Source organism: Tetrao urogallus, assembly GCF_951394365.1.
Source record: "Tetrao urogallus genome assembly, chromosome: 17".
Classification (NCBI taxonomy): Eukaryota; Metazoa; Chordata; class Aves; order Galliformes; family Phasianidae; genus Tetrao; species Tetrao urogallus.
In genome coordinates this window covers 10,757,950-10,785,925 of record NC_136830.1, presented here as the reverse complement: position 1 = coordinate 10,785,925, position 27,976 = coordinate 10,757,950, and the positions used below count along the sequence as shown (strand labels likewise).

General features: G+C 59.4%; 4 protein-coding genes across 4 annotated transcripts; 2 read left to right on the top strand and 2 right to left on the bottom strand.

The window, feature by feature from the left end:
• Nucleotides 1-899: 899 nt before the first annotated feature.
• On the top strand, nucleotides 900-4,565 carry SEC14L2 (SEC14 like lipid binding 2; the record flags this gene model as incomplete). Its single annotated transcript, XM_079543706.1, has 12 exons — nucleotides 900-953; nucleotides 2,048-2,123; nucleotides 2,304-2,347; nucleotides 2,449-2,508; nucleotides 2,581-2,769; nucleotides 3,132-3,227; nucleotides 3,451-3,511; nucleotides 3,585-3,668; nucleotides 3,782-3,888; nucleotides 3,961-4,100; nucleotides 4,172-4,341; nucleotides 4,414-4,565. The coding sequence occupies 12 exons, from the start codon at nucleotides 900-902 to the stop codon at nucleotides 4,563-4,565; spliced, it is 1,233 nt and encodes a 410-aa protein (XP_079399832.1).
• Nucleotides 4,566-5,133: 568 nt separating this feature from the next.
• Nucleotides 5,134-6,249, top strand: MTFP1 (mitochondrial fission process 1; the record flags this gene model as incomplete). Its single annotated transcript, XM_079543705.1, has 4 exons — nucleotides 5,134-5,185; nucleotides 5,513-5,640; nucleotides 5,713-5,945; nucleotides 6,177-6,249. 4 exons carry the CDS (start codon nucleotides 5,134-5,136, stop codon nucleotides 6,247-6,249), a joined length of 486 nt encoding a protein of 161 aa, XP_079399831.1.
• A 4,464-nt stretch (nucleotides 6,250-10,713) lies between these two features.
• GAL3ST1 (galactose-3-O-sulfotransferase 1) lies at nucleotides 10,714-12,515 on the bottom strand (the record flags this gene model as incomplete). Its single annotated transcript, XM_079543759.1, has 2 exons — nucleotides 10,714-11,860; nucleotides 12,388-12,515. 2 exons carry the CDS (start codon nucleotides 12,513-12,515, stop codon nucleotides 10,714-10,716), a joined length of 1,275 nt encoding a protein of 424 aa, XP_079399885.1.
• Nucleotides 12,516-22,151: 9,636 nt separating this feature from the next.
• Nucleotides 22,152-27,785, bottom strand: PES1 (pescadillo ribosomal biogenesis factor 1; the record flags this gene model as incomplete). Its single annotated transcript, XM_079543816.1, has 15 exons — nucleotides 22,152-22,238; nucleotides 22,809-22,976; nucleotides 23,183-23,325; nucleotides 23,441-23,625; nucleotides 23,798-23,923; nucleotides 24,062-24,192; nucleotides 24,389-24,478; nucleotides 24,764-24,841; nucleotides 25,007-25,123; nucleotides 25,855-25,944; nucleotides 26,072-26,243; nucleotides 26,999-27,108; nucleotides 27,178-27,331; nucleotides 27,440-27,519; nucleotides 27,762-27,785. 15 exons carry the CDS (start codon nucleotides 27,783-27,785, stop codon nucleotides 22,152-22,154), a joined length of 1,755 nt encoding a protein of 584 aa, XP_079399942.1.
• Between the last annotated feature and the right edge of the window lie 191 nt (nucleotides 27,786-27,976).

Here is a 27,976-nt window from a genome sequence, read left to right as displayed (position 1 = left end):
TTCTAATCCCCATCTCTGTCTCCTATTCCCATCTGTCCCTTTCCCAATGCCTCTCCATGTCCAACCTCTGTCCTCCATCTCATCTGTCTCTTTCCCCACCTCCCACACTGACCCCACCTTTACCTGCTCCGTCCTCTTCCCCGTCCCCATCTCTGCCCCCTGTTCCCATCTGTCCCCTGTCCCAGTGCCCATCCATGTCCCCACCTCCTGTTGGCTGCCCCAGTGCCCATCCTTGTCTCTATCTCTGTCCTGCCCCATCTCCTACCCTGTCTGCATCTGTCCCATCTCCACCTCTCCCCTGCTACATCTCCCACCCCTGCCCCCATCTCCTTTCCCCTCCTCCATCTCTATCCCACCTTCACCTGTGCCCTGCCCCAGTGCCCACCCCCATCCCTACTCCTGTCTCCATTTCCCACCCTGTCCCCACCAGTCCCTACCCCATCTCCTATCCCCTGCCCCTATTGCCGTCCCATCTCCACCTATCCCCTACTCCAGAGCCCATCCCCATCCCCGTCTCCTTTCCCCATCTCCCAGCATGTCACGACCTCTGTCCCATCTCCACCTGTCCCACTGTCCCAATGCCCACCCTTGTCTGCATCTCCCACCCTGTCCCCACCACTCCCTACCCCATGTCCTATCCCCTGCCCCCATCCCTTTCCCATCTCCACCTGTCCCCATCCCCATCCCCATCTCCCACCCCGTCCCTCCACATCCCCTGCCCCATCACCCACCCCTTCCCAGCCGCACACCGGGCCGTACCCGTGCGGCCACCCGTGCCGGGCACAGTCCAAGGCCGGCACCGGGTGCTGGAGGCGGCACAGGGCGGAGCCGCCTCGCCCAGCTCCATCCCGGCCGCCCTTAAGAGGCGGCGCCGGGGGCGCGGGGCCGGCGCCGGCACCATGAGCGGCCGCGTCGGGGAGCTGAGCCCGCGGCAGGCGGAGGCGCTGGCGCAGGTGAGACCGGCACCGGGGGGACGGCGGCGCGGGGCTCTGATGCGCCCACCTCGGCCGTGGGGTCCGCGGGGACCCCCGGGCTGCACGGCGCCGGGACCGCCGGGGTCTCATCACCTCCGGAACCCGGCAGCAGAGGGATGCGGGACGCGGATCCGCGGGACACGGGGAGGCCCGATGACACAGCTTTGCTTCCCCCTGCACGGCGAGCATCCCAAGGGCTCTGCTTGCACCCCGTTCCCAGCACGGAGCTCGGCACCCGGAGGTCCCGCGGGACGGCGATACTGCTGGATGTGCGCCGTGCCTACCTCCGCCTCACGACGCTTCCATCCTGCAAAAACGTGGCGTGGGGGAACGTCTCCCTGCCTGGGAAGGCATTGCTGCAGGGTGGAGGGCGCCCAGCCGAAATGGTGGCTGTCACCTGCTGGGGGACACCCGGTGGCTTTGCTTCGTCCCACCTGCAGCAGCCATGCTGGGGTTTATTGGCCTCTGTGGGCATCGATCATGGAGGGTACAACAGTGGCTGCGTTATCTTATCGCCGAACTGCGGCCCGCGGGCGATGACCTGGGCGGGTACGGCACGGTGCTCAGTTGGGATTTGGGACGGGACACTGCGTGGTTGCAACCCTGATGCAAAGAGCTGTGAAACCTGTCCCCTCCCACCCGCCCGCGACCGTGTTGTTTTCCTCTGGGTGAGGGAGTTAATCCCGGGTTTAATTACACCTAAATTCAGGCGGGGATAATCCGGTCAGCCTCGTTACGGGCTGGTACGGTGCATGGGGGGATTTACACCGCCTGCCCCAGGGCAGCATCCCTGCTCACTGCCGACCTCGGCGGTGCCCGAGGCATGTGCGACGACCGCGTGGTGCACAGCCCGGAGCTCGGAGCGCTGCGCAGGGGGCAGAGGGCTGACGCCTCGATTTGGAGGGCACGGGCTGGCTGCCTTACACGAGGATACCGGTCTGGGGAACCTCCCGCAGCAGGCAGGGGAGCAGAGACTGCTCTGTGCTGCCGGCTGCCCCGGGGACAAACTTCAGGTTTTGGGCACAAGGCCACATCCCCAGCCCCGCTGACGGTGGTGCCCCTTCTCCCCGCAGTTTCGAGAGAACATCAAAGACGTGCTCCCTTCGCTGCCCTTGCAGGACGATCATTTTCTCTTGAAATGGCTCCGAGGTAAGCCCGGGGGGCGCGGTGGGGCTGGGACATCCCGTGGGGGCTGCAGGCACCACGCCGAGGTGCTGCCCTCACCTGGACTTTAGCAAGCTGGCAGCGGGGCAGAGGGCGGCAGGTTCAGCGGCGACGTCCCGGCTGCGCCCCGCGCGGGGCTGAGCTCCACTCTCTGCTCTTTTGCAGCACGCAGCTTCGACCTGCCCAAGTCAGAGGCCATGCTCCGCAAGGTGAGGGGGTCCCCGTGCTGGGGGAGCCCGGCCGAGGGACTTGGGGTGTCCTTGAGACCCTGTGTGCCCTCACCCCGACTCGCTCTGCCCTGCCTTCACAGCACGTGGAGGTCCGCAAACGCATGGATGCCGACAACATCATTGCATGGGAGGCACCTGAGGTGGGGGTCCTTGGCCCATGGTGGGTGTCCCCAGCCTGAGGTGGGCGTCCCCAACTGACGGTGCTCCCGCAGGTGATCAGGAAGTACATGGCTGGAGGCATGTGTGGATACGACCGGGAGGGCAGCCCTGTCTGGTACGATATCATCGGGCCGCTGGACCCCAAGGGGCTGCTCTTCTCTGCCTCCAAGCAGGACCTGCTCAAGAACAAGTTCCGTGACTGCGAGCTGCTGCGGCAGGAATGCGAGAAGCAGAGCCAGAAGGTGGGCGCCTGCGTGGCTGTCCCCACACATCCATATCCCCACCAAACCCACAAGACCACCCCTTCCCTTCATGCACTGTCACCAGCCCTGCTTTATGCCAGCTCCATAAGTTCCTGCCCATCCCACCAAACACAGTCCCTGCTGCCACCTGTGTCCCTGTCCCAGCACCACACCTTTTTCCTGCACTGATGCTCTAGAGGAAGCACTGGGCCCGTTGGGGGTAAAAGGGGCTGGCACTGGGCTGCCCTCTGCCCCAGGGGTGGCAATGACCAGGAACAAGTGTCAGGAGGGACTTGGCAGTGGCTGATGCTTCTTGCTCTATAAACTCATCGTCCCACCTGACGGCTCTGTCCCTGTCCCAGCTGGGCAAGAAGATTGAGATGGTGATGATGGTCTACGACTGCGAGGGCCTGGGCTTGAAGCACCTCTGGAAGCCAGCGGTGGAGGCGTATGGTGAGGTGAGGCTCAGTGGCCACTGAGGTCAGAACTTCATCCCTTGTTGGGCTGCAGGGTGACCCAGGGACTGGCTGCGACTCAGGTCCCGGGCCTCACTGCAGTTTGGGCAGGTGCACGGGGCCTCTGTTCAGGGTCATCACCTGTGCAAAGCCTGTGCAGATGGGGCTGCCCCAGGGGGTGCTTGGGGCAGGAGGGTGTGGATGCAAAGCTCTCTCCATCCCGCAGCTCCTGGCCATGTTCGAGGAGAATTACCCCGAGTCCCTGAAGCGCCTGTTCATCGTGAAGGGTGAGCAAGGTGTGGGCATGCAGCTGGGCATCATGCTGGGATGGCTGCCCTGACACCCAGCTCTGCTCACCAGCTCCCAAGATCTTCCCGGTGGCCTACAACCTGGTCAAGCACTTCCTGAGCGAGGACACTCGCAAGAAAGTCATGGTGCTGGGATGTGAGTGGGGCTGCGATAACCCTCACCCTGCCCATGCAGCCTCGGGGGTCCCCACCTCAGGATGAGGTCCCCACATGGGACTCAGCCCCTCTGAACGCCCTGCTATCCCACAGCCAACTGGAAGGAGGTCCTGCAGAAGTACATCGACCCCTCGCAGATCCCAGTGGAGTATGGGGGCACACTGACAGACCCCGATGGGAACCCCAAGTGCCCCAGCAAGGTGAGGAGCGGTCCCTGCAGTGTGAGGGCTATGGGATGGCCGTGCCCTGTGCCCAAAACTATCCCTTTACAGATCAACTACGGAGGGGAAGTGCCAAAGCAGTACTATGTGAGGGATCAGCTGGCACAGCGCTACGAGCACACAGCGGTGGTCAACAGGGGCTCATCACACCAGGTGGAATACGAGATCCTCGCCCCCGGCTGCGTGCTCAGGTGAGGGGCGTCCGTGCTATGGGGATGAGGATATTGAGGCAGGCGGCGGTGACCCCGGGTCTCTCTGGCAGGTGGCAGTTTAATTCAGAAGGGGCCGACGTGGGCTTTGGGGTGTACCTGAAGACGAAGGTCGGGGAGCGGCAGCGGGCAGGCGACATGACCGAGGTGCTCCCCACCCAGCGCTACAACTCACACATGGTGCCCGAGGACGGCTCCCTCACCTGCTCCACGCCTGGCATCTGTGAGTGGCCCCTCGTCCCCACCCCCGTGCTCTGTCCCAGCGCCCTGACCTCCCCCATCCCTGGTCCTGCAGACGTCCTGCGCTTCGACAACACCTACAGCTACATCCATGCCAAGAAGGTGAACTACAGCGTGGAGGTGCTGCTGCCTGACGCCACCTCAGCCCAGCAGATCCAACAGCTCGGGGACAAGCTGGGTGAGGTGGCCCTGGAGGACAGCCTGTGATGGCAGCACGGAGGATGGAAGAAGGGGGGCTGGTGCCCCGTGGCTCAGGGACCCGGGGGGTTGTGCCCGGGGTTGTTGGCCCCTCTGTGCCTTATGTGGCCCTCAGCAGTGGGGCTGGGTGTGGTGGCGGCAGTAAAGAGATGGACAGTGACATGGCTTGGCTGTTTGTTGTCCTTCCATCCCATCCCCAGGCCCTGCTTCCCCTCATCACCGGACCCTACTCCTCCCCTCAGCCTCGTACCCAGACCCCGTTGTCCCTCTCAGCCCCAGGCTCAGCTGCCTCCCTCAGCCCTTATGTAGGCCCTCAGCCCCACATCAGGCCCCGGCGCCCTCCCCTGCCGTGCGCCCACAAGCCCCGCATGCCGGCTGCGCATCCCACCCACGTGGCGGCTGCGGTCGGGTCACGTGCTGCCCGGCTTTGACTTCCCCGCCGCCATCTTAGAGCCGGGCAAGGGGGCGTGGCTAGGTGGGCGGGGCTAAGGACGGTGTGCGGAAGGAGGAGGCGGGGTCTGATATGGTGACGTAAAATGGGGGCGGGGCTTCGAGCGGGCACGGGCGGGAGCGCGCCATGGGGGCGGAGGAGCCCGACCTCTACCGGGACACGTGGGTCCGCTACCTGGGTGAGCTGCGGCACCGGGGCTGGCATCGGGAACGTTGCAGTGGGGCTGGCACGGGGAACCCGGTATCGACCATGGCAGCGAGCACTGAGTACCGACGCTGCCAGAGCTCTCGGTACCGGCGCTGGCTCCGGATGCCGGTACCGGGCGTCGGCTCTGCCACTCCCCGAGCTCCGGAACGTTCCGTCCCCGCGTTCCTGTCCCGTTAAACCCCCTGGGCCGGACCCTGCCCTCTGCCATCACCTTTCCCCCCGCTATCCCAACGCTGGGATCAAGGTGACCCTCGGGGTTGGGGTGACGCCGCCTCCTTGTCGCCTGCTGCCCCCCCAGGCTACGCCAACGAGGTGGGTGAGTCCTTCCGTCCCATCGTCCCGGTAGCAGCCGTGTGGGCCAGCTATGGGGTGGCCACAGCCTACGTGACAGCCGATGCCATCGACAAGGGCAGGAAAGCTGCGGCGGTGAGTGGCCCCCCCTGCAGCCCCCGCATCCCCACACGCCCCCATCCCACACCCGCTCTGCTCTCCCAACAGACCCACGCTCAGGACCCCAGCAGGGCACGGCGGGTGGGGGTGGCGGTGGCAGATACCTTCGTGTGGCAGAGCCTGGCCTCGGTGGCCATCCCAGGCTTCACCATCAACCGCCTGTGTGCCGCCTCACTGGCCCTGCTGGCCTCCCTCACCCGCTGGCCTCTGCCTGTCCGAAAGTGGGCCACCACCGCACTGGGGCTGGCTGCCATCCCTGTCATCATCACCCCCATCGACAGGTGAGAGTCACAGGAATGAGTGGGGATAGCCACAGTGATCCCCGCTGCAGTCCAGGAGAGGTGGCGTGGAGTGAGCTTGGGACACGTCCCTGCAGTGGGGATGGAGGAGCCGAAGGGGATTAGCAGGCACTGGGGATTAGTGGGGTGACACTGGGGACAGCAGGAGGGTGGATGGGGAACATTGCAAGGGAACCCTGAGATGACAGTGAGGGGCCTGTCACCTTGCTGCAGGTCTGTGGATTTCCTGATGGATTCCAGCATCCGCAAGCTGTATGGCACCGAGGAGCCCCCGTCTGCACCCTGAATCACAGCGCCATGCAGAGCTGGGAGGGGAAACTGAAGCACACTGCTGGCTTGGGGCACTGCAGCCCCTGCACTGTGAACCCACACTCAGGTTTTGGCCACGGAGTGGCTGCATGCACCCTGCACTTGGTCCAAATAAACTATTTCAAACGTTACCTGCTGCGGGTGGTGTTTGGGTGTCAGGAGGGGACACAGCAACAGCTCCCTAAGGAGGACACCAGGCTGGGTAGTGTGTCCTGCCCCAGTGCTCAGCACCCTCCGGGAAGCCCCATCCTTGTGGGTGCTGCAAGGTTCCTACACCCTCAGCCCACCACCCTCATGCAGGTTAGGGCTCCTTGCAGTGCCTGGGACAGGCAGCCCAACCCCAAAAGCAGTCATGTCCTGCAGGATACAGCCTTACCACTGCATCCCAGGCCTCCCCAGCCTGCTGGGCACAGCACCAGCTGTCACATTGTCCTGCCTGGAGGCTACATGCCCCACACCACCCTCAAGAGGAGATGGAGGGGGAAGCAAAGAACTCGCATATTTAAAGAAAAGTGACTTTTTATTACAGAGAACATCTCACAGCGCTCCCAGCTCCAGGCTGCGGTACTCCATCCTGCTCTGTTCACGTTTCTCCTCCTCCCGGGTGACCAGAGCTCCCACCACAGCCTGCAGCTCAGCCTGGAAGGGACACTGCCTCCTCGGGGGTCGTCGGACAGGCCGTGCTCCCCGCAGCCTCCACGCAGCCAGACCCAACCCCAGCAAACTGCCCACAATGATGGCCACCACCACAACGCTGCCCACCAGGGCCAGCCCAGCCAGCAGCAGCTTCTTCACCGTGCGGCACGGCGCTGCGGGACGAAGCAGTTAGTGGGGTTGGGGCATGAGGAGCCCACCTCCCATGCAGTCAGTCGATTTGGGGTCATGGGGAGAAGCTCAGGGTCGTTTGCTCACCTTCAAACCACGGCTCCAGCTCCCGCACCAGCAGAGGGCCCACTGTCTCCCAGTGGAGCATCCCTTCTCCTGGGAACTCTGTGAGGATGCGCACCCTACAGCTCCACTGTGCCCACAGCCCTCCCCACCCAGCACAGCCCCCAGGGATGTACCTGGCTGCTCTCCAAGCCCAATGTCACCAGGGGGACACTGAGTGTCACAGCAATCACACACGGTGTTCCGGGAGGGATCCTCTGCATTTTGCCACCTGGGAGGGAAGGCCAGATCTGGGGATCTGTGGGTCCCCAGCTTCCACCCCAAGATACACATGGCACCATGCCCGCGGATGGAGATTCCTTTGGGTCTCAACTCCTCCCAGTAGGGTCCTTTGGTCAAACTCACCTGGCTGTGGTGTCGTTGTAGAAGCAGGAAATCGGGCTGTGCCTCCTGGCACCCCATGCTGACAGCAGGCAGTGCACGTAGACCTGCCAAGACAGCAGCCATCCTCACTGCCACCTCTATGGCCTCCCCTGGGGCAATGACCACCCCACTGGGAAGCAGGAGCTTCCAGACCCAGGTCTCCACCACAACCTCACCTCCTCCTCAGGCTCAGCCTCCAGCACGGGGGCCAGGATGGAGAGCTGGAGGACAGACATCCCTCTCTGCTGCTGGACGGACACACTGCCCAGCCCTGAGCCATGCAGACACCTGAAGAGACCCAAGGACAAGTTGGGGACATTCTCAGGCTGACCCCAGCACCTCTTTCACCACCGCTGACCCATGGCTGTTCACCACCATGTAGCTCTTCCTGGGGTGAGCCTGCTGCCCTGATCCCATCCCATAGCACTGCTCCACCAAGATCCTGGGGGACACATCGGGGCTGGCATCCACCCTGGCCTCCAAGTGTAGCACAGCACTGCGGCTGAGCACCAACGGCCTCTTCGTGGCACCGGGGTCCCCTGAAGGAGAAGGGAAGGAAGGTTCAGGACAGCATCCTGCTGCAGATGGGACATAGAATTTGGCTCAGAGCACCAACCATAGGGGTCTTTGCCTCCAGACACTCCCCAGGTTTTGGAGCCTCCACATAAGAGAGCTCTCATCCCCTGCTGGATGGCTGCCAGGCTCCATCTTCTGGTCTCATCCCCCCTTCCCCCCCAACTTAGCACTTAACACACAACACAGAGCACTCACCATCCAGCAGCCTTAAGGTAAACTTCACAGGGGGCTCCTCCGAGCAGGGCTGAGCACACAGCCCACCAGGTGGGGTGGCAACAGCAGGCACTAGGGCCACAGTTTGTGTCCCCACACCCAGGGAGACCCTCAGAGCGACTGCTGTGTGACCAGAAGATGCTGGAGCAGCTGGAGCCATGGTGGCCTCTGCAACGAGGTGAGAGATTGACTGGCAGGGCTGGGGATGGGGTGGCTGTGCCAAAGCTACGCTAGGGACATGCAGCTCCTCAGGTATCCCTGGAGCTCATGGAGAGGAAATGGCTTGGGGACACATGGAGCTCACAGAGCTCCCCTCCACCAGCAGAACACTGGCAACCAGCAGCAGGTCACCCACTCCCCACCTCCCCCATACAACCAGCCCTGCTCACCTGCCATTCCCAGCACAGCCCCACTCAGCAGCACCCAAAACAGCCTCATTCTCAGAGAGCAGCAGCACAGCCCCAGCCCTGCAGGCCTTTAAGTAGCAGGTGGCTGCAAACTGCCCTCACCTGGAGCTGCTTGGTTTTTGTTTTGGTTTGCTTTGATTGTTGTTGTGGTTTTTCTTTTTTTTTTTGGAGGGGGTGCAGGAGGAAAGGGAAAGGGATTTGCTTGATGTTCTGTGCAGTAAAATTTCACACAGTCCTGAGCCCTCCATTTAGTTTTGTTCCCACCACGTGCTTCTGCTCCTGCACTCCGTTTGGTGTCGTCACCTTGTCGTGGTGTTAGCGGTGCCGCATGGTTTGGTCCCACAGTCTGTCCTGGTGCTCCCATGGATGCTCTTTGTCCCACTGGACAATACAGGTCCCACCATATGGTCTCAGTGCCATGTATGATCTCAGCCCTACCATCCCACCCTTGTCCCACTCCCCACCGCACCAACCTTCCGCCCTGTGGCACTCACCCAGCTCCATTAAGCACTCCTGTACTGCAGAAGTGCAGCTACTGGGACAAGAGGTTCTCCTATGGGCAAGAGGGTTCTAAGTCAGGCCTGGGGACCTGGAGAAGGCCATGAAGATCCATGGAAGCCTCCTTGCAGCCCCCAAGTGTCCGCTCCCTGCCCATCCCAGCAAACATCTTTGGGTCTTGCCAATTCAGTGACACCCACAGCTACATCCAGTCCCCATAGAGAAGAACAAAGACCAACAGAGACCAGCTGGACCACTGGTGTATTAAAAACTGCCAAATATACAATACAATTATCTTACAAAAGTAGAATTGCTTTTTTTTTTTTTTTTTTTTTTTTTTTTGTGTGTGTGTCATTGTTTTATTGCTTGCCTTCACAAACAGCAGAACATGAACGCACAGAAGGTAGCAGAGCTGGGCTCCCCGCTGCTGCCCCAGGCAGGTGACAACCTGCTGTCACCCCTGCAGCCGCACGGTGCCATGGCCTGGGCCACTCTTGGCTTTGCCCCATGCCATTGTCATCCAGCCCAGCCTGAACACACGAGGGCTCCCTGTGGTCCCCATTGGGGCTGTCCCCACCACCAGCTCTGCCCAGTCTGTCGCCACGCTGCACCCAGTCTGCTCCTGCCTTGTCCCTGTGTGTCACTCACCCCAGGTGCTGGCACTGTGGGCTCCATGCCTGCTCCCCACACCAGTTCTCACCAGACCTCGTGGTCCTACCAGAGTGTCCCCAGGAGGGATCAGCACCACGAGGTCTTCTAACTGGGAAAACAGCGTGCTGGGGGGACCTGCTGCCACGGGGGGCTGCGGGGACACGTTGGGGACCACTGCTGGCACAGGCTTTGGGGTGGTTTTGATGCTCTCCAAACTCAAGCATGGACAATGCTTAGAAACCTGACGGGGCTCGCTGGGGGACCAACAGCCACAGGTTCACTGAGGACCCATGGGCTGGGGAAGCCCAAGCAGCATGGTTGGCATGATGGGCTCGGACAGGGAGCCCAAACTCTGGGATGGAAGGATAGGGAGTGGTGAAAGCAGCCCTTTGGGTGTGAGTCAGTGTGAGCTCCAAAACCACTGCAGGTCCCTGGCCCCATGCTCCATGGGTCCCACTGCTGTCTGACCCGCTGTGCACTTCCAGGGACGTGGTGGTGGATGTCCGTCACTGCAACAGGGACACTGGGGCCCTGCCCTTCACGTACCATCTCTGGCATTTCCACATGGAAAGAAGAAGTGGATCCTGTTAGGAAAAACTTCAAACCCCCAAGCAACCCATACAGCCTGCGTCCTCCAAACTGGGTCCCCACATCACCTCCGCCACTCTTGAGTGCCCGGGGGTTGGCTGGGGACCCACCATGGTGTCCTGCTCGTGTCTAAACCAAAGACACATGAAGGAAGGAAGACGTGAGCTGCCAGCTCTCCTGCAGGGCACCTGCTGCTCCTACCACTTGAGGAAGTCCCGCACGCGGCTCCACAGCTTGGTGATCCACAGGTTGACCCCGAGGTCCGTCAGGTACTGGATCTCAGGCGTCAGCATCTTGCGGCACAGCTTCTGGTGCTTCTTGTTGATCTTCTTCTTCAAGTTGTAGCCCAGGATGGATTTCTCCCCCAGCGGCTGCCAGGGCTGCATGGACGACTCCTGGATGGCGCTGGCGTCCACAGCGTGCCCCCCGTCAATGCAGATGCTCTTCATCTTCTCATTCTCTCGCTGCAGCTCAGCCACGTCTTTGGCCATCCGCTCCCTCCCGTAGGCCTCCACTTTCCGCCAAAAGGTGGCATTGAAATATCGGTACAGCTTGGCATCAATGAGGTTCCAAGCAGTCGCCTTGTCGTAGAGCTCAGGCGTCAGCCGGGACACGGTGGAACCCTTGCGAGCGTTGAGCTTGAAGTAGAGGATATCCTCCAGCTGCCAGCACAGCAGCTCCTTCAGCAGCACCAGGGACTCGTCGAAGTACTCCAGCAGCATGACCAGGTGGAAGCGCTGCTCTATCTCCTGGATGCGCTGCTCCACCAGCGGGCTGTCGGCGTTCATGTTGTTGTCGTAGCCCAGATCGAAGAAGAGAAGGTTTTGGAGGTAGTGAGCGTTGAACCCGTTTGGGTCGTAGTAATGCCAGGGGTCCCGCAAGAACTCGGCCAGCTTGTCCTCCCCCGGCAGCTTCCAGGTGAGGGGGATGACGCGCCCGAAGTAGTGGAAGGAGGACTCGAAGAGGTAGGCAGGGTCCCTCAGCACCGTCACAAAGGTGGTGTCCGCCGGCAGGAGCTTGCGCACCTCCTCGTAGTGGAAGCGCATGTGGTTGCAGATGATGTTGAAGCACATTCCGGGGCGGTAGTGCTGCACCTGGCTCCGCTCGAAGAAGGAAGGGTAGTAGAAGTCATTGCGGCCGTTGGGGAAGGCGAATTTGAGGCGGTGCTTCTCCCCGAAGCGGAAGAGGATGTTGAGGATGGTGCTGCTGGCTGTCTTGTGGGTTTTCATGAACATGATGTTCAGCTTGGGCCGGCAGCTGGCTCCCGAAGCGCCGAGCGTGCTGTTGGCTGTCACTGGCCCCTTGGCTTGCAGCTGGGAGGAAGAGCAGGAGGTGACGGGGATCCTGGTGGGGAGGAGAGAGAGGGCAGCGGTGAGACATAACGGCATGGTATGGCCGTCAGAGGAGGCAGCAGAACAAACAAGCCCCGTGCTACGTGAGATGCACAGAGCTGGTAACAGATGCTCCAGGATTGAGTGACTTCGGGCAGCTCCATGAAGCTGCAGAGCTGATCCTCGCTAACACCGTTGTATTGCAGTGCAGGAGAACAGGAGAAAGAAGCTTACAGAATGCCCACACACAGAGCTGTTTTATAAATGGGATAAAGTTAATGTCCTCCACAGACATGCTGCTCCCATTCCTGGGGAAACAGCCGTCACTTGAGCCCTGCTGAGTGCTGGGTTTGGAGGGCATGGGTAGCAAAGAGCATGGCACCCAACTGTACCCATTGTACACCCCAAGGCGAGCACCCCCAGCCTCCCCAGGAACCTTCCCATCACACAGACAGCACCAGGTGTGTCATGTGAGGACAGTGACATCCCAGGGCAAAGCCACCAGGGTCAGCCTGGGTGACACGGGGTCCCCACACTCACTCTGTCATGCTGACTTGCAGCGGGGGCACGGCGTAGGAGTAGAGCAGCAGCATGAAGCTGGTCAGGAGGGTCCCCAGGATGAGCCCCTTGCACATGGACCTCCAGGGCTTCCCATGTGGATGCAGCATTGTGGTCACCTGCAAGGGGCAGAGGAGATACAGCTGTCAGCAGTGCAGGTGGTAAGGGATGGGGAGCGTGGGGAGCAAAGCTTATGGAAGACAAATAATGAGAAACAAAGCATGGGGAGCATCACAGGAGGCTTTTAGGGGCTAGGAAGAGGAGAACCAGTGCCAGGCTCATCCATGGCCAAGAGGGATTTGCAGCCAAGGTGCCGCAGCTCTGCCCATGCTGCACTCTTCCCTGTGCTGCAAAAACCAAAAGCAATTCCCTTTGCAAAGGCAAAACCTGGAAAGTTGAGGTGGGAGGAACAGGAGACTGCTCTGCTCCAATGCCAGCAAACATTGGGGATGGAGACAACTTGGCACTGAGCACTGGAGGTCCTGATCCGTGCTTCTGGGCTGCATGAGAGCCGGGGCTGGCGTGGACCTGCCTGCAGCACACACACACACACACACATCCATACACACTCGTGCAGGCACGCACAGGGGCACACAACACCCCCTGCGTGTGCTCATCTCTGCCTGTCACGCGTGCAGACATCACACACCTCTCATGCATTCCTGCCTGCACGCCAGGCCACACACAGCTGTGTGTGCACGCAGACACGGCAGCTCACACGCACTCAAGGACGCGGCTGTAGGTGCACGCACACCTCCAGGCAAGGGCACAGACACCCGCAGCACTGCAGACAAGGACACATTTGCATGCATATCCCCCCCCTCCCCCTCTCCCCCCAGCACCGCGCACCGCGGCTGGGCTGCCCAGGTGCCGCATTGCAGCAGGGCTCTGCTCCCAGCAGGACGCGCAGAGGCGTCCATAGGGACAGCGGCCGGGCCGCCCTACCCGCCTTCCATACGGCCTCCATCCGTCCTTCGCACCCTTGGGCCGCCCTCCGGATAACGCGACGCAAACACCCGCTGCGTTTCCTGCAGGCTGGCACGTACAGCGACCAGCAAAGACCTCCAGGGGGTTTTTAAAGAGAAAAACCACGCGGAAACGCTACCGGGCCCCCGGCGTCGTTTCGCCCCGCTGTGCACGAAGCCTCCCCGCAGAGCTTGGCTCCGTCCTCCGCCTGCATCTCTCCTGCCCTGTCCCGGCGGAGGGCAGCGAGCCACGCCGCAGCTGAGATTTCCATCTCGATGAATAATGGATGGAAAGCGTAACCAGACGCCGGGCACGGCTCGCCCTCACCGACCTCTTCCGAGCCGACTGCTGCTCCCTGGGCTTTCCGAGCGGCGGGAATGATGGCGAGAGCACGGCCGAGCCTCCCGCAGCATCCCCATGGCTGCCGGCACCCGGCCCCGCTGGCAGGGATGCCGAGGGGATGCTGAGCTCCACCCGGGCCGCCTCTGGCGGGGTGTTCCTTGCAAACAGTTCCCAGCCCAGTTACTCTATTGACTTTGCCTTAAATAAGTGGCTTAATTATTAATAGCTCGGCAGGAGAAACGCAGAAGTGGAGGCTTTGTGCTGGGGCTCCCGTCGCAGCGGAGCGGCTGCTGGCGCCGGCTCTCATCCGTTGGGTGGAAAGTCCCACCGCAGCCGGCAGCCGCAGTGCGAAGTCGCGGCCGTGCCAGCCATGGCCCCCGGCACATCCACGTCCCAGCCCCGGCCCCGCATCCCCACGGGTCCGATGCTCCCCGCAGCAGCCATCCCTCTGATTTTCCCTTATGGGCACCGACCCCTTCGCGAGCTGAATTTTAGGGAACCGCACACAAGGCACCACCGCCTCCAGCCCCCGGCGGCGGCTCTGGCTCAGGCTCTCCTCACCCTATGCCCATCACGGGCACGCTCCTCCCATCCCCCATGCCTTGGCATCTCATGCCACGGTCGCCGGCGCCCACCCTCCCCTCACCTCCCGCGACCCCCCCCCTTGTCAGGCCCCGCGTCCTCAGCCCCCATCACCTCTTCCTTTGCTCCAGCTGCTCCCTGCAGTCCGTCCTTCTCCTCTCCTGGGCTGGCCGGGGCGTGGGGCAGTGCTGCTCCGACATGGAACAGGCTCTCCCCAAGCAGCCTGCGGCAGCTGCCCCGACCCTACGCCATCCCCTAAACGGCAGCTCCAGCTCACCCGACCCGGTGGGGATGGAGAAGCCGAATAAGAAGGATCTCCTTCCCCAGAGCTGCCGGTTCGAGGCGTGGAGCGAGGCTCCCGCTGCCACCCCGAGCGCCGTCTCTCCTCCGTCTCTCCACCCACCGCCGGAGCACAGAGGGCTCATTCACCCCGCTGCCACCCCGCGCGCACAACAACGGGGCCGTTTGTCTCCATCTGCGCCACCGCCATCAACGGGGACATTGTGGCCGAGCGCCCCGGCTGGCTGCAGCCAGAGCTGACCCTGCCCAGGCCCGGCCTGGTGCTGCCAACCCGGCACCCTCGATTATGGGGTCGGGATGGGGGGGAAGGGGGGTTCCTGGGGTTGGTGGGGCTGGGGGATGCTGGAGCACCTTGCTCTGTAAGCATCAAGGAGAGGTCGAACACAGTGAGTGCTGGCAGTGCTCGCTCGGTGACTCTTGCAGCTTTTTGGCCCCCAGCACATAGGGATGGTGGCTGTTTTTTCTCAGGGGCATCTCCTCCCTGTGCAGCTCCATGGGAAGAGCTCTTCCGTATGGGAGCGGCTCCAGCCTGGGTGTTCTCTCCACTGGAGCTGCTTGCCCTCCCCTTCCTCTTGTTGCCTGGCATCTCTCGCTGGCTTTTATGGCCCTACAATAGCAATGCCCATGCTCTCTGCTCTCCAGTACATCACTTGCCATGGGACAGGGAAGGCAAGTGCTCAGATGGGCACCCGGAAGGGCACCCCAGGGGAGTCAGGATCTCTCCTGCTTTCTGGGGTGTTCTCTGTTTGGTGGGAGCCAGCCTCCCTTTGCCATCAGCGCATGGCGGCTCAGAGGCCGCGCACCCCACGGCTCCTGCGATCCATGGCAATGTCAGCAGAGCTGTGAGGAAGCTGGTGAGCAGCGTTTCCATCCCACATCACCCCACCAGCAGCCACAGAAGGGATCATTGTGCGCCGGATGCAGCCCTGGCTCCTTCCCACCAGCCGGGGCTCTGCATCCCTCACGCCAACGGAGTGCAGACAATGCAAAGCTGCTGCCCCATCACAGCCATTGCATTGAGCCCAGCAACAAGAAAAGCAAGAACGGTCTTCATCGCAGCAAGAAGAGGAGTGGAGAACCATCCCCTGCTCCCTGGTGTGATGGAGGCACTGGCTGTGGGGCATGCAGGTTCCTGCTCTCCTGGGACACAGCTCATGGTGTCCCCAGCTGCTATGAGGGATGAGGGAATCTGTGTATGCAACCTCAGGATCTTCAAAATAAAAGCCTGAGCCTGTGCCAGCCATCCTGGCCTCCATAGCCAGAGGAGAGAAATGAGTGCATCCACAGGTGGATTGAGATGGCACACTACAGCTGGGGAACAAGTGTCCCCTAAAAACCCCATGAGATGGCACAGCCTGCTTTGGGGCACAGGAGAAGAGCATGTCTTGGGGAGGCCTGGGTGGGGACAGGACCAAGTTCCTCCCTTGATGAGTTGGTTCAGGGCACCGAGCAGCCCAGAGAGGTTCCTTTGACTTCCACCTGGCTGCCCCACACAGCAAAACTTCCTCTGGGGAAAGCAGGGTCCGTGCCAGGTTGGTGGCAGCACCCAGCTCCAGTCTGATGCATTCCCCACTGTGCCCAGCCCCGACTGGATTTGTGCCAGTGATTTATCACCCATCTCTCCACCTGAGGCACATCTGTCACAGCAGATGCTCTACGTGAAGCACACATGGCACTGGATTAAATCATGCACCTGTTTCCGGCTGTGCTGCCTTTCCATCCCTGTCCCCAGTGCTTCCTATCATAGATGGGTCCCAGTGCCATCTGGCAGCTTTCTGAGCCAGATCTCAGCCAAGAGAAAGAGCCCTGGCCCTTCTCACGTCCCACTCCTCTTCTGAAGCTCTCTGCTCTCCCTTCTTCCTGCTGGGTTTCCCTTTCTGGAGGATTTTCACCCAGAGGAACACAGCACCCGATAGCTGTGGATGGGACGTGGCAGTGCTGCTCACTCCCATCTGCATGGTGATGCTCACAGCCGTGGGACACAACCGAAGCAATCCGTGTGTGTGATATCAGCTCTCACAGCCCTCTTTCAGGAATTCTCTTTTAGGAATGACACTGAATCCACCCCGAACCCAATGCAGTATAGCAGTGGGGTGGGTAGAGGCCCTGTGTGTACACTCACCTTGCCATGGACTGCAGCTTCAGGATGGCACTGCCACTGCCTCAGGGTGCTCTCATCACTGCTCCCCATCCACCACCAACTGCTGGGGAAGCACCTGCTGGAACGGGGAACAGAGAGGGCTCGACTGGAACACGGATGGACAAATATGGGGAAACACAGCTTTACGGCCCATCTGTGACTGGGGAGTGCTGCCAGTGATGGTGAAGAAGGAGGAGGTGGCAGCTTGCTGGGCACACAACCAGGCCGTGGTCTCTTCTGACCCCACAGCAGCCCCATGTCACCGCATTCTGTAACAAGGCGTGCTGCAAAGGCCCCGGGAGGCAGCACAGCCAAACATCAGCCCCTAACAGAACACAGCCTCCGCTCCCCAGACCCTCCATAACCCTCACAGGCACCCGGCTCTGAGCTCCATAATGAGCCAGGAAGCACAGAACACAGATGTCATAGGGGAACACGTGCTCCTCTGCCTCCCTCCCCAGGCCTCGGCGCCACACAGCAGCGCAGGGCTGTCCCCCCCGCCTGGTGGCACATGGGAGGCACCTTGCGAGGCCTCGGGATGGCAGCTGTGCTGGGTGCGGGGTCACAGGGCAGCCTGGGCCAGGGAGGTGCTGCAGAGGGGGACTGAGTGAGCCCAGGTGTTGTTGGGTGGGGGGAGAATGGGAGAGGAAGAAGAGGGGAGAGGTGAATAGGGGAAGGAGAGGAGGGAGGAGAAAAAGAAGAAGGAAAGGAGAAAAAGGAATCCTAGAATCACAAGGTTGGAAAGGACCTACCAGATCATCCAGTCCAACTGCCCTCCCCTTACCACCGCTACCACAAGCACTAAGCCACATCTCGCAGCTCCTCATCCTCTTGAACACCGCCAGGGACGGCGACTCCACCACCTCCCTGTGCAGCCATTCCAGCACCTGACCACCGTCTGAGAGAAACAGTTCTTCTTGTGTCCAACCTAAACCTCCTCTGGTACAACACCCCCACGTCCCTTTTCTCTTCACACTCATGCAGCCACTCGTCCCCAAGCCTATAGCACTGCATGGGGGTTGTTGTGCCCAAAGTGCAGGACCCAGCACTTGGCCTCGTTGAACCTCATCCCCTTCACCTCAGCCCAGCGATCCACTTATCCAGATCCCTCTGAAGGGCCTCCCTACCCCCAGGCAGATCCACACCACCTCCCAGCTTGGTGTCATCTGCAGACTTACTGAGGGTGCCCTCAATGCCCTCATCTGGGTCATCAATAAAGATATTAAACAAGATAGCCCCAGTGCTGAGCCTTGGGGACACCACTTGAAACGGGTCACCAGCTGGACTCCATTCCCCGGATCCTCCTTACGGTCCTTCTTGTAAATGGGAGTCACATCAGCGAGCCTCCAATCCTCTGGGATCCCTTCAGATAACCAGGAGCACTGATAGATGGTGGAGAGCGGCTCGGCAATCACCTTCTCCAGCTCCCTCAGCACACTGGGGTGGAGCCCATCCAGCCCCACGGACTTGTGACAGCCCAGACGGAGGAGGAGCCCTCTAACCATCTCCACCTGAATCACCGGGGCTGTAATTCTGCACAGCATCCCAGACTTCCGGATCAGGGCGTAAAGCACCCTGAGGATAACTGATCTGCCTGTTACAGGCAGATATAAGGAAGGAGTTGAGGACCTCAGCCTTCTCCTTATCCTCAGTGGTCACATTCCCCGCTGCATCAAGTAAAGGATGGGAATTCTCCTTGGCTCTTCTCTCATGTTTGATATATCTGTAGAAGGGTTTCTTATTCTCTTTTACTGCAGTGGCCAATCTGAGTTCAAGTTGGGCTTTTGCCCTCATAAATTCTTCCTTACATACCTTAGCAACTTCCTTATAATCTCCCCAGGTAACCTTCCAGAGGACACAGACTCTCTTCCAGAGTCTCAACAGTAGTTCCCTGTTTATCCACACCAGTCATCTCCCCCTACAGCTCTCCTTACAGCGCTCAGGGACAGGCTGTTCTTGTGCCTTTAAGATTTCCATCTTGAGGAGCATCCAGGCTTCCTGGACCCCTTTACCCTTAAGAAGCAACTCCCAAGGGACCCGTGCATCCCGAACAGTCAAAGCCTGCCCTCTAGAAGTTCAAGGCAGCAGTTTTGCCAAGTCACCCTTCTGACATCTCCAAGAACAGAGAATTCCACAGTTTCATGGTCACTGTGCTCAAGACAGTTCCCAACTTTCCCATCTCCCACCAGTCCTTCTCCATTAGCAAACAGCAGGTCTAGCAGGGCACCACCCGGGTAGGCTCTCCTACCAGCTGTGTAAGGAAGCTATCTTCTATGCGCTCAAATAAACCCTCGGGCTGCCTCCTCTGTGCTGTATTGTATTTCCAACATGTAGCAGGGAAATTGAAGTCTCCCATGAGCGCGAGTGCTGGCAATCGTGCGACTTCTGCGAGCTGCTCACAGAATGCCTCATCCATCTCTTCATCCTGATTAGGTGCTCTGTAGCAGACCCCCACCAAGATGTTGTCCCTACAGAGCTCCCCCCTGATCCTTACCTACAGACAGTTGAGAACTTACTGTTCCCAACCCCAAACTCTTCAACATCAAAACAGTCTTTAATATAAAAGGCCACACCACCACCCTTCCTTCTTCATCTATCTCTTCTGCAGAGCTTGTAGCCATCCATCACAGCACTCCAGTCGTGGCAGTGGTCCCACCATGTTACGGTAATAGCAGCAAGGTCACAGCCTGATGCACAAAGGCTTCCAGCTCCTCCAGCTTGTTGCCTATGCTGGGTGCATTGGTGTAGATGCACTTCGGCCAAGCCACCTGCCTCACCCCCAGCTCATGCATCGTTCCCATGGGCTCATCTCTTTTTGTTTTGTCCCCTTTCCCTGCTGTAGCTAGTTTAAAGCTCTTCCAATAAGCCCCGCTAGCTCCTGCACTAGGATTTGTTGCCCCCTGTGAGATATATGGGTTCCATTGACAGACAACAGTCCAAGGGCCAAGTAAAGAACCCAAAGTTTCTGGCTCAACATCCGCCTCTGAGCCATTTATTCATCGCTTTTGCTTTCCAAGCCAGCTCTGTCTCCCTCACTGCTCCTGAAGGTATAGAACAAAAAACCACTTGAGCTCCGGCCCCTTGAACTAAACGCCCCGAACCCCTGAAATCTCTTTTTGTCATCTGCAGGCTCCTGTGGGCAATTTCATCACTTGCCCACCTGAACTACGAGCAATGGAAAATAATCAGCAGACCTAACCAGCCTTGGGATTTCCTGGTTCTGCCCTTGACCCGAGCTGCAGGAAGGCAGCACGCTTCCTGGTGGTTTGGGGCCGGTCTGCAAACGGGGCCTTGGGTTCCTCTGAGAGGGGAGTCACCCACCACAACCACCCTTCTCTCTTCCCCGATGGAGGCAGCCTCCAGGTGCGACCGCCTCGCCTTAGGCTCCCTCCCAGGCAGATCCTCCATCACCCCCCCGCTCACCTCCCCTTCCATTTCCAGCATCTGACAACCTTCCAGCTGCAGCACCGTGTGGGCAGCGCAGGCTGTGCTCACCCGCCGAACATCCCTGCTCTCAGCGGGCAGCAGCAGCACTGCTCTCTGCTCTCTGTGAGCAGAAACCAGCTTCCGCCCTTCTCAAGATCATTTAAAGCTTACCATGTGCCAAGGTGGGTGATGGTACATTTATAGGCCATTTAAACGGTGCCACTAAAGGGCCAGCTCCACCCCTGCTTGCCCAGCACCCTGCGAGTGCTGCAAGCGCAGCACTGCTGCTGGCTTCGAAAAAGCCTTAGAAAGAGCTTTTTCATTGGCCTTTTTCACTACAGATCCCTTGCCCGGTGCAGTTCTTACTTGCTCTGAAGGTAGCCTCCTGTACAATCAATGAATATAGAGATGATCTAGTCTAGTCGAGAGCTTGGCTCATGTAATCATTATACTGGAGCAGAAAAGGACACTCACCCTATCCTGGGCCTGTGTAGGAAACTTTGGTGGAGGGAATCTCCAGAGGAGATCCTTCCCGCTGGCAGCCAGCTCTTAAATGGGTCTAGGAGAGGTGCAGCCAGGCTGCACTCCTTCCTGCAACACAGGTGAATTGCTTTCACCTGTGCTCCCGTGGCTGACTCATTGCTCACCTTAGGTGAGAGGATGGTTAGAGGTTCAGGCTGTGATTCAGCAGTCCCATACATCTCCACAGCAAAAAAAAAGGAAGGGAAGAAGAGAGGAAAAATGGGAAGAAAAGGAGGAAGGAACGAGGAAAAAAGGGAAGGGAAGGAGAGGAAGGAAGAAAAATGGGAATGGAGAAAAAAAGGAGAAAAAAAAAAAAAAGGAAAGGAGAGGAAGAGGAAAAACGGGAGGAAAGGGAAGAGGGATGGAAAAAGGTGGCAAAGGAGCACAAAAAAAGAATGTACACTAAAATTGCAGTGCCCAGGTCTAGCCAGATCTGATAAAAGCCTCACACTGCTCTGTGAGGGTCAGGACCACATCCTGTGGGCTCTCCCCACATTCCACACTGCTGGGCAGCCCTCTGTGACCTCCGTGCTGCTCCCAAGGGATGGTGGAAGCAGCCCCACGCTCTCTGGGTGCTCCCAGACTGTGCCTCCCCAGTGCAGGAACACACAGCGAGCCCTGGGACGTGACAGCACCCAGCAGGGATGGGGCGGACCTGCAGAGAGCTGAAATAGGGCATGGTGCACAGTGAGAAGGTGCAAGTTGAGAACACAGTGCCACAGAGCTTGTGGGCTGAGCCACCTCCAGCCCTGGGTGACATTCGTGGACTGATCCACAGCCCCTGGCTGAGCCCAGGGTTTGGGCACACACCACTGCACCGTGGCCCTGCCTCAAGGGTACAGACAACACATGGCACAGGGAAGCATCACGTTTTAATTAGAAAAAAAATAAAATTGCAATACAATAGAAGCAGAGGCCAAATGCAGCCCACAGTGTGGGTGGCAGAGAGCAGCTCAGTTCTGGGTGGGAGGTGGGCTCCTCTCCAATGCTGAGCACAAAGCCTGCTTCTCATGCTGGACCCCTCACCCCTCTGAACACCACCAGGTCCCAGCAAGGCCAGCAGCCCCAGAGCAGGTGGGACAGGGGCAGTCTGCACATCCCAGGGCTGCGGGTGTGCAAAGTGAACAATGCCAGAGGGAGGAAGCTGCAAGAGCCCAAAGCTTCCCTTGGCCTCCTGTTCTTCAGGCACCACTCGCTGCCCTGAGGACGATGAAAGAGGAGCACAGAGGACATGCCCACATCACTGACCCTCAGGACAGGCAGTGGCACTGACGATCACTCCTCCACTTCCTGCGTGGAAGGAGTCCTGGATAAGGCACAGCAGGAGGTGTATTTACTGATGGGCAATACTTTAATTCAGTATTTCTGTCCCAAGAGGAAAGCTGAGGGTTTTTCTCCCACAAATGATGGTTGCTGCAGCCATTCCAGCCAGGCAGGGTTAGCCCCTCCTCGGGGTCCCGAAGTCTCATCACGCTCGTCGCGCCTTCTTGGTTTTCTTCTTCTCCTCTTTCATAGCAGTGTCGTGGGCTTTCCTCTTCGCAGCCAGTTTGTTTGCCTGCACAGAAACACAACCCCAGACCCACAGTCAGGTCTGTCCCCACACACCAAGAGCTGCTCCAACCTCAGACCCACTGAGCTGTTCGACACCAGGGGATGGAGATGAGCAGTGGTGCCCTGAGCTTCACTTGCTGGCCACACACTAAGGTCCCAGGCAGGCACAGGGAGCTCTGCTCAGGGAGTCTGAATGCCTGCGGCCTGGTAATGCTGGGGAAGAGACCTGTACAGTCTCAGCCTTGTGCACCAGAGATCAACATCCTCACTGCCTCACCACGTACAGAGAGGAAACGAAAACTCAAAACATGCAGCGTAGGACCAATTTGTGATGGTGCAGCCATCCTGGAGGAGGGGATTCAGCTCTGCCAAGCCTCACAGCAGGGCAGGGAGACCAGGGCTGCAAGGCTATGCGCAAAGCTCCCCCCTGCAACCAAAAGTGGGGAGGCGCAGGCCTCAGAGGTCACTCCTTCCTTACAAGATGAGGACAGACCAGGATATATCTTTAGCTGCAAACTGATTTTGGCATGACCTAGACAGGGATCCACGGCTTGGGGCATCCCTACATTCATACCTCTCGGATTTTGCGTTTCTTTCCAAACATGATCTTCTTGTAGAGGTATTTCTCCCTTTTCTTCATCATCATGATGGCCAGGCGCTTCTCCTCGCTCTGCTGCTCCTGCTCCAGGCGCTGCTTGTCCTCCAGCCGCACTTTGCCAGCAGTCACCTTCACGGGAAGTGCCTGCAGAGAGCAGAGAGCTCAGGGCTGTGTGTGCCAGCAGCCAGCCCTTCCCCAGGGCACATCCACACTGGTCAGTGGTAATACAAGAGACACAGCATCCTCTCTGGTCATCCCCAGACCAGGTGGCTTGGAGATTCGTGATCCTTGAGGTCCCTTCCCACCCTGCCATTCAGTGATTCTGTGACCCCCACTGCCATGTACTGCACCTTGTTGCTCTGAGTCTTCTGCTCTTCCATCTTCTTCAATTTCATCTCCTCTTCCTTTTCGGACTCATCTTCTTCCTCCTCTTCCTCCTCTTTATCATTGTCATCCTCCTCTTCCTCTTCCTCCTCCTCCTCACTCTCTTCCCCTATGGAGAGATCACTGTTACTGACCGTGGAACATGGAGGCCCTGCAGCAGGCAGAGCTCTGCTGAAGCAGCAGCACTGTCTGGATTCTCTCCAGCTCTGGGAGCCTCACATCACCTGGGTCCTCGCCCCGCTGCATGGCCAGCAACTTCAGCTTCTCTGGAGGGATGTAGTCTCCTTCCTGTTCTGTCACGAAGGGTGAGAGGTGTGGGGGCAGCAGCACACCGGGGAAATAATCGGCTACAGGGAGGCACAGCTTGGCATTGACCGAGTCAAAAACCCACTGAGGCTGCAGGTAATACCTGGAGGCAGAGGGTTACGAGGTTGGGGGTCAGACACTGCCTTCTTGCCCCATGTTCTGGTGTCCAAGAGGCTGCGAGACTGCAGTGAAGCAGGTTGGGAGCAGATCAAGGGAGAGTTCAGGACCATCCATCAGCCTAGATGGCCATTCTGGGGATGGGACACCTGGCTCACCTGCCCACAATCTGCTGCTCCACCTGAGGCCGGTCAACAATCTGGTGGGTGATGGATGGGTCACTCACATCATAAGTGGCACCGATGCACAGGGACTTGTCCCAGGACACCTGGCCACCAAAGCACCTGCCAGTCAAACACACCAAGAGGTTGGTCACACAGCAGACGCTCTCAGGCTCACAGTGGCCTCAGCAATGCTCCTGGAGAGGACAGGGAAGGACAGCACGAGGTGGTAGAGCTGCAGGACCACCTCCCACCACATACCGGATGATGAAGGCCAGGGGCTCTCGAGGCACCTCCCTGTTGAGGAAGAAGCGCAGCCCTTCAAACAGCTTTTTGTGCTTCTCCAGGGCCTCCTGCTCCTTCCTCCTCGCATCCATCTGCTCAGCAGTCTCCTGCTCGGGGGCAAAGCAGTCAAACCTCTTCCCCACACGCAGCACAGCCAAGCCCCTCTCTGCTCTCACTGTCCCCCATTCTCCTGCCAGCTCTCCCCGTCCCACACTGGGCACTGACAGCCTTCTCTCAGCCGTAAGATGTGCTGAGGACAAGATAGCACACAGTGTGGGTCAGCCCTGGACACCAGGCTCTTACCCCCTCCACGGGGAACTCATCCATCTCCACATCTTCCTCTTGGGTTGGGGCCACCACACGTGCCAGGCTGGCGCTCAGAGCTGACAGTTTCTGCAACCAGAGGAGACCAAGATATAAGGTTCAGCCAGGGCTTTGGAATAGGAAAAGGAATAGGGGGTCACAGAGGAAGCCCCAAGACCAAGCACAGCTCCTCCTCTGGCCACAGTAAAGGGATGAGAAGTTGGGACCTCCACCATGCATGGGTCAGGCTCTGCTCCTCAGCCCCTACACCAGTGCCCCACACCAGGAGGGCTCCCCAGCCAGGACACTGAGGACACACAGTGTCCTTGCACACAAACTCCTCATGTTGACCATGCAGGTAGCAGTACCCCTCACCTCCAGGTAGCTCTCTGAATCCATGGCATACTCCTTGCCTTCCGCAGGCTTTAGCTCAACCTCAGCTTGGCCATCGATCTGCAGACAAACAGAAAGGTGGGGAGACAGCTCCCAAGCGTGGTCTGCCCAAACATCCTCCCCCTCAGCCCCTTACATCACCCATACAAGTCCCCAGTAGCAATGCTCCCTGCAGCAGCTGCTCCCACCAGCCTGGCGCGTCCCCAGGGCCGGTGGTGGCCTTACCTTGGGCGGGTAGTGCAGGTTGAGTGAGTGATAGAGACGGAAGTTGACGAAGCCCAGCAGGGTGGTGTAGAACTCAGTGAAGGTAGCCATCACACGATAATCCACATCTGTTGGGTGCTGTGGGCACATGGGGAGGGGAAGGATACAAGGATGAGGGAGCAGATTCCCTAATAAGGGACAGCGTGCTGTTCACCCAGGGCCAGCTCAGGGAATGAAGCTGCTCCTCCAGGTGATACGTGCAGGTCATGACAAGAAATAGCAGGGCCAGGAGCTGAAACACAGCAGGAATACAGCCAGCCCCCACGACAGCCAGGATGCAAGGGACCAAGGAAAGTTATGGGCTCAGTGAGGGGATGCTGCAGAGGTGACACCGCCATGGGCTGTACCAAAGGCCACAAACTGGGAATGTGCTGACCTAACCAAATCCCAAAAACCGTGGGACAAAAGGAGAGCACTACAGCAGCTATGAGCTCCTGTCTGCCAGCCGTTCTGGCCCAGCAGCACCCACAGCTCTACGTCTTGGGATGGCTGCACAAGGAGTGTGCAAAGACGATATAAGAATCAACTCACCCCAGTACCTCCATCTGAGCTAACTGCCAGTTAATCTTCAATTCGTGGGCAGAACATATTTTAATAATTGACAGAAAGAGAAAAGAAGGAGCTGAGTAGACTGGCACAGCCTAGCACTGAAGTCTGATAGGAAGGGTTGTGCCATACACGGCTGCCAAAGGCCTCCTGGCCTTCACGTGTTTTGTCTCTTTGGCACAAGAGCGAGCAGACGTCCCCAAAACCCCACCCCAGCCCTAGGAAAGGGAACAACAATAGCAGCACAGGTCTCATGTACTCACATCGTGGGCAAAGGCGTAAGGGGTGATCCAGGTGATTGGCTGCCCCAGCACCTCTGCCTGGTAGTAGATACCCTTAATGGAGAGGAAGACCTGGTGGGAAAAGAGCGTGACGAAGGCTACAGGCGCTCCTGGTTCTTACCAACCTTCCCTGGACGGCAAGGATGCAAAGGAGCACTGGGGACAGGCAGCAGGATCCATCCCTCCGTGGAGTCCCCACCTTGCGCAGTGAGCGGGAGGCGATGACGTAGTTGAGGAACTCAACAGCCAAGCGCCGGCACAGCTGGATGGTCTGCACATGGCACTTGCCCGTCCGTGGGAAGGTAGAGAAGAGGAAGCACATGGAGAGGGCATCATCCAGGTCCCGCAGTGCGTCCACAAAGGTTGGGTACCTGCAGCCAGGCAAGAGGAAATGGTGCCATCACACCTGGCTCCAAAACCCCAGAGCTGCAGCAGCTGGTGGGGACCTCATGCAACCAAGGGGTGGGCAAGTGCAGTCACTGTGAAATGCCAGGCAAGCTGTGGGGACAGGGCACCCCTGCTGGGCATCCACAGTCTCACAGAGTCCTTCTGACAGCACTGCAGGGATCAGGACTGCCCTGGGAGTCAGAAACCTCCCTAGCTGGGAGACAACGAACCCAGTTTGTCATTTCCTGCTCTGAGATGAGAGCCCGGAGCACATGTTGGGGCAGGAAGAAATGTTGTGACCCCGCAGCTCCAACAGAACACCTTTACCGTTCCATAAAGCACGTCAGGGCAGCTCTTAGCTCCCAGGGCTGTTCCTCTCTCCCTGCTGACACACTCAGTTCCCATACACCACCGGGACAATGCAGAGATTTGCCAGAGCAGCTCCCCCCTCTCCTTTGGGTCATCTCCTTTTCCTCTGGCAGTAAATTAACCACCTGCATTGGCACGCTGGGTCTTTCTCCCAGAGCGTCAATGGAAAACTCTCAGGGGAGGACGGGAAAGTTCTCAGTGTCATCATGGAGAACCTGGAGCCATTCACAACAGCCAAGAACTCCCTCATCACTCACATCTCACAAGCTTCTCTACAAACCCAGAAACTCTACACGATGCCCAGCAATGCCCAGAGAAGGATGCGTGCTGCTGAGGAGGGACGGCCCCAGCGAAGGCTCCGTGGGCTCACCTCTCCTTCACGATGTGGTCGAGTTTGTAGGTGGGTTTGTTGTCCTTCAGCCGCTCCGCCGTGCCCCACTCACTCTTCCCATACGCCTTCCTCAGCTTACGGACAAAGATCTGCAGGCAGAGCAGGGCTCAGAGCACTGCAGGGCCAGCACAGCCCCCAGCTCTCAGTGCACTGATTACCTTGTATTCCCGGAACTTGTTGACGATGGGCTCGTGCAGGAGGAATTTGATGTCTTTGAGGAGATAGAAGGTCCGTGCCGCGGTGGAGCCTTTGTTCACCTTCTTCTTGTGCTTGGGCTCATGGGGGTAAATCCCCTTCAGGATGCAGAGGCGCCTGTTGAGGAGGGATGGGGTGTCAGCCTGCTGCCCAGCGGCTCTGCCATCACACGGCCACCCCACGGGAGGCAATGGACGGGGCTGTGCTGCAGGGGCTGTGACCCACCTGAAATCGGGCAGGCTGAGCTGCAGCTTCTTGCGTGCCTTGTTGCGGGTGATGTAGTTGGTGGCAGAGCCCCGCTGGTACTGGGGGGGAACACATAGGGGTCACGGGGGGGAAAACCGAGGGAGCCCCAACGGGATGCACGTGGGGGTACCGGGAGAAATGGGAGGGCTGGAAGACGGGAACGGGGAGAAACGGGGGAACCTGGAGGGAAACCGCGAGGGATGGGGATGAGAATAAGGAAAAGCAGAGGAGAAACTGAGAGAAACAGGTGGGGGGAAACAGGGAGAGCCGCGGGCCGGGACGCAGCCGTACCCCCCGCTACCTTCTTCTTCTCCAGCCCGCCCATGGCTCCGCTGCCACGGCCTCGTGCTCCGCCGCGCCGAAGGACCCGGGCTGCCCTCGCACCGCCTGCACCGCGCCGCTCCGCGCCTGCACCGGAACCCTGCCGGGTCCGCGCAGCCCCGAGCTTCAGCGGGGCTGAAGGATGCGGGTGGGACGCGGGGACGGAGAGCGGTGAAGGGAGGCGGTCACTCAGGC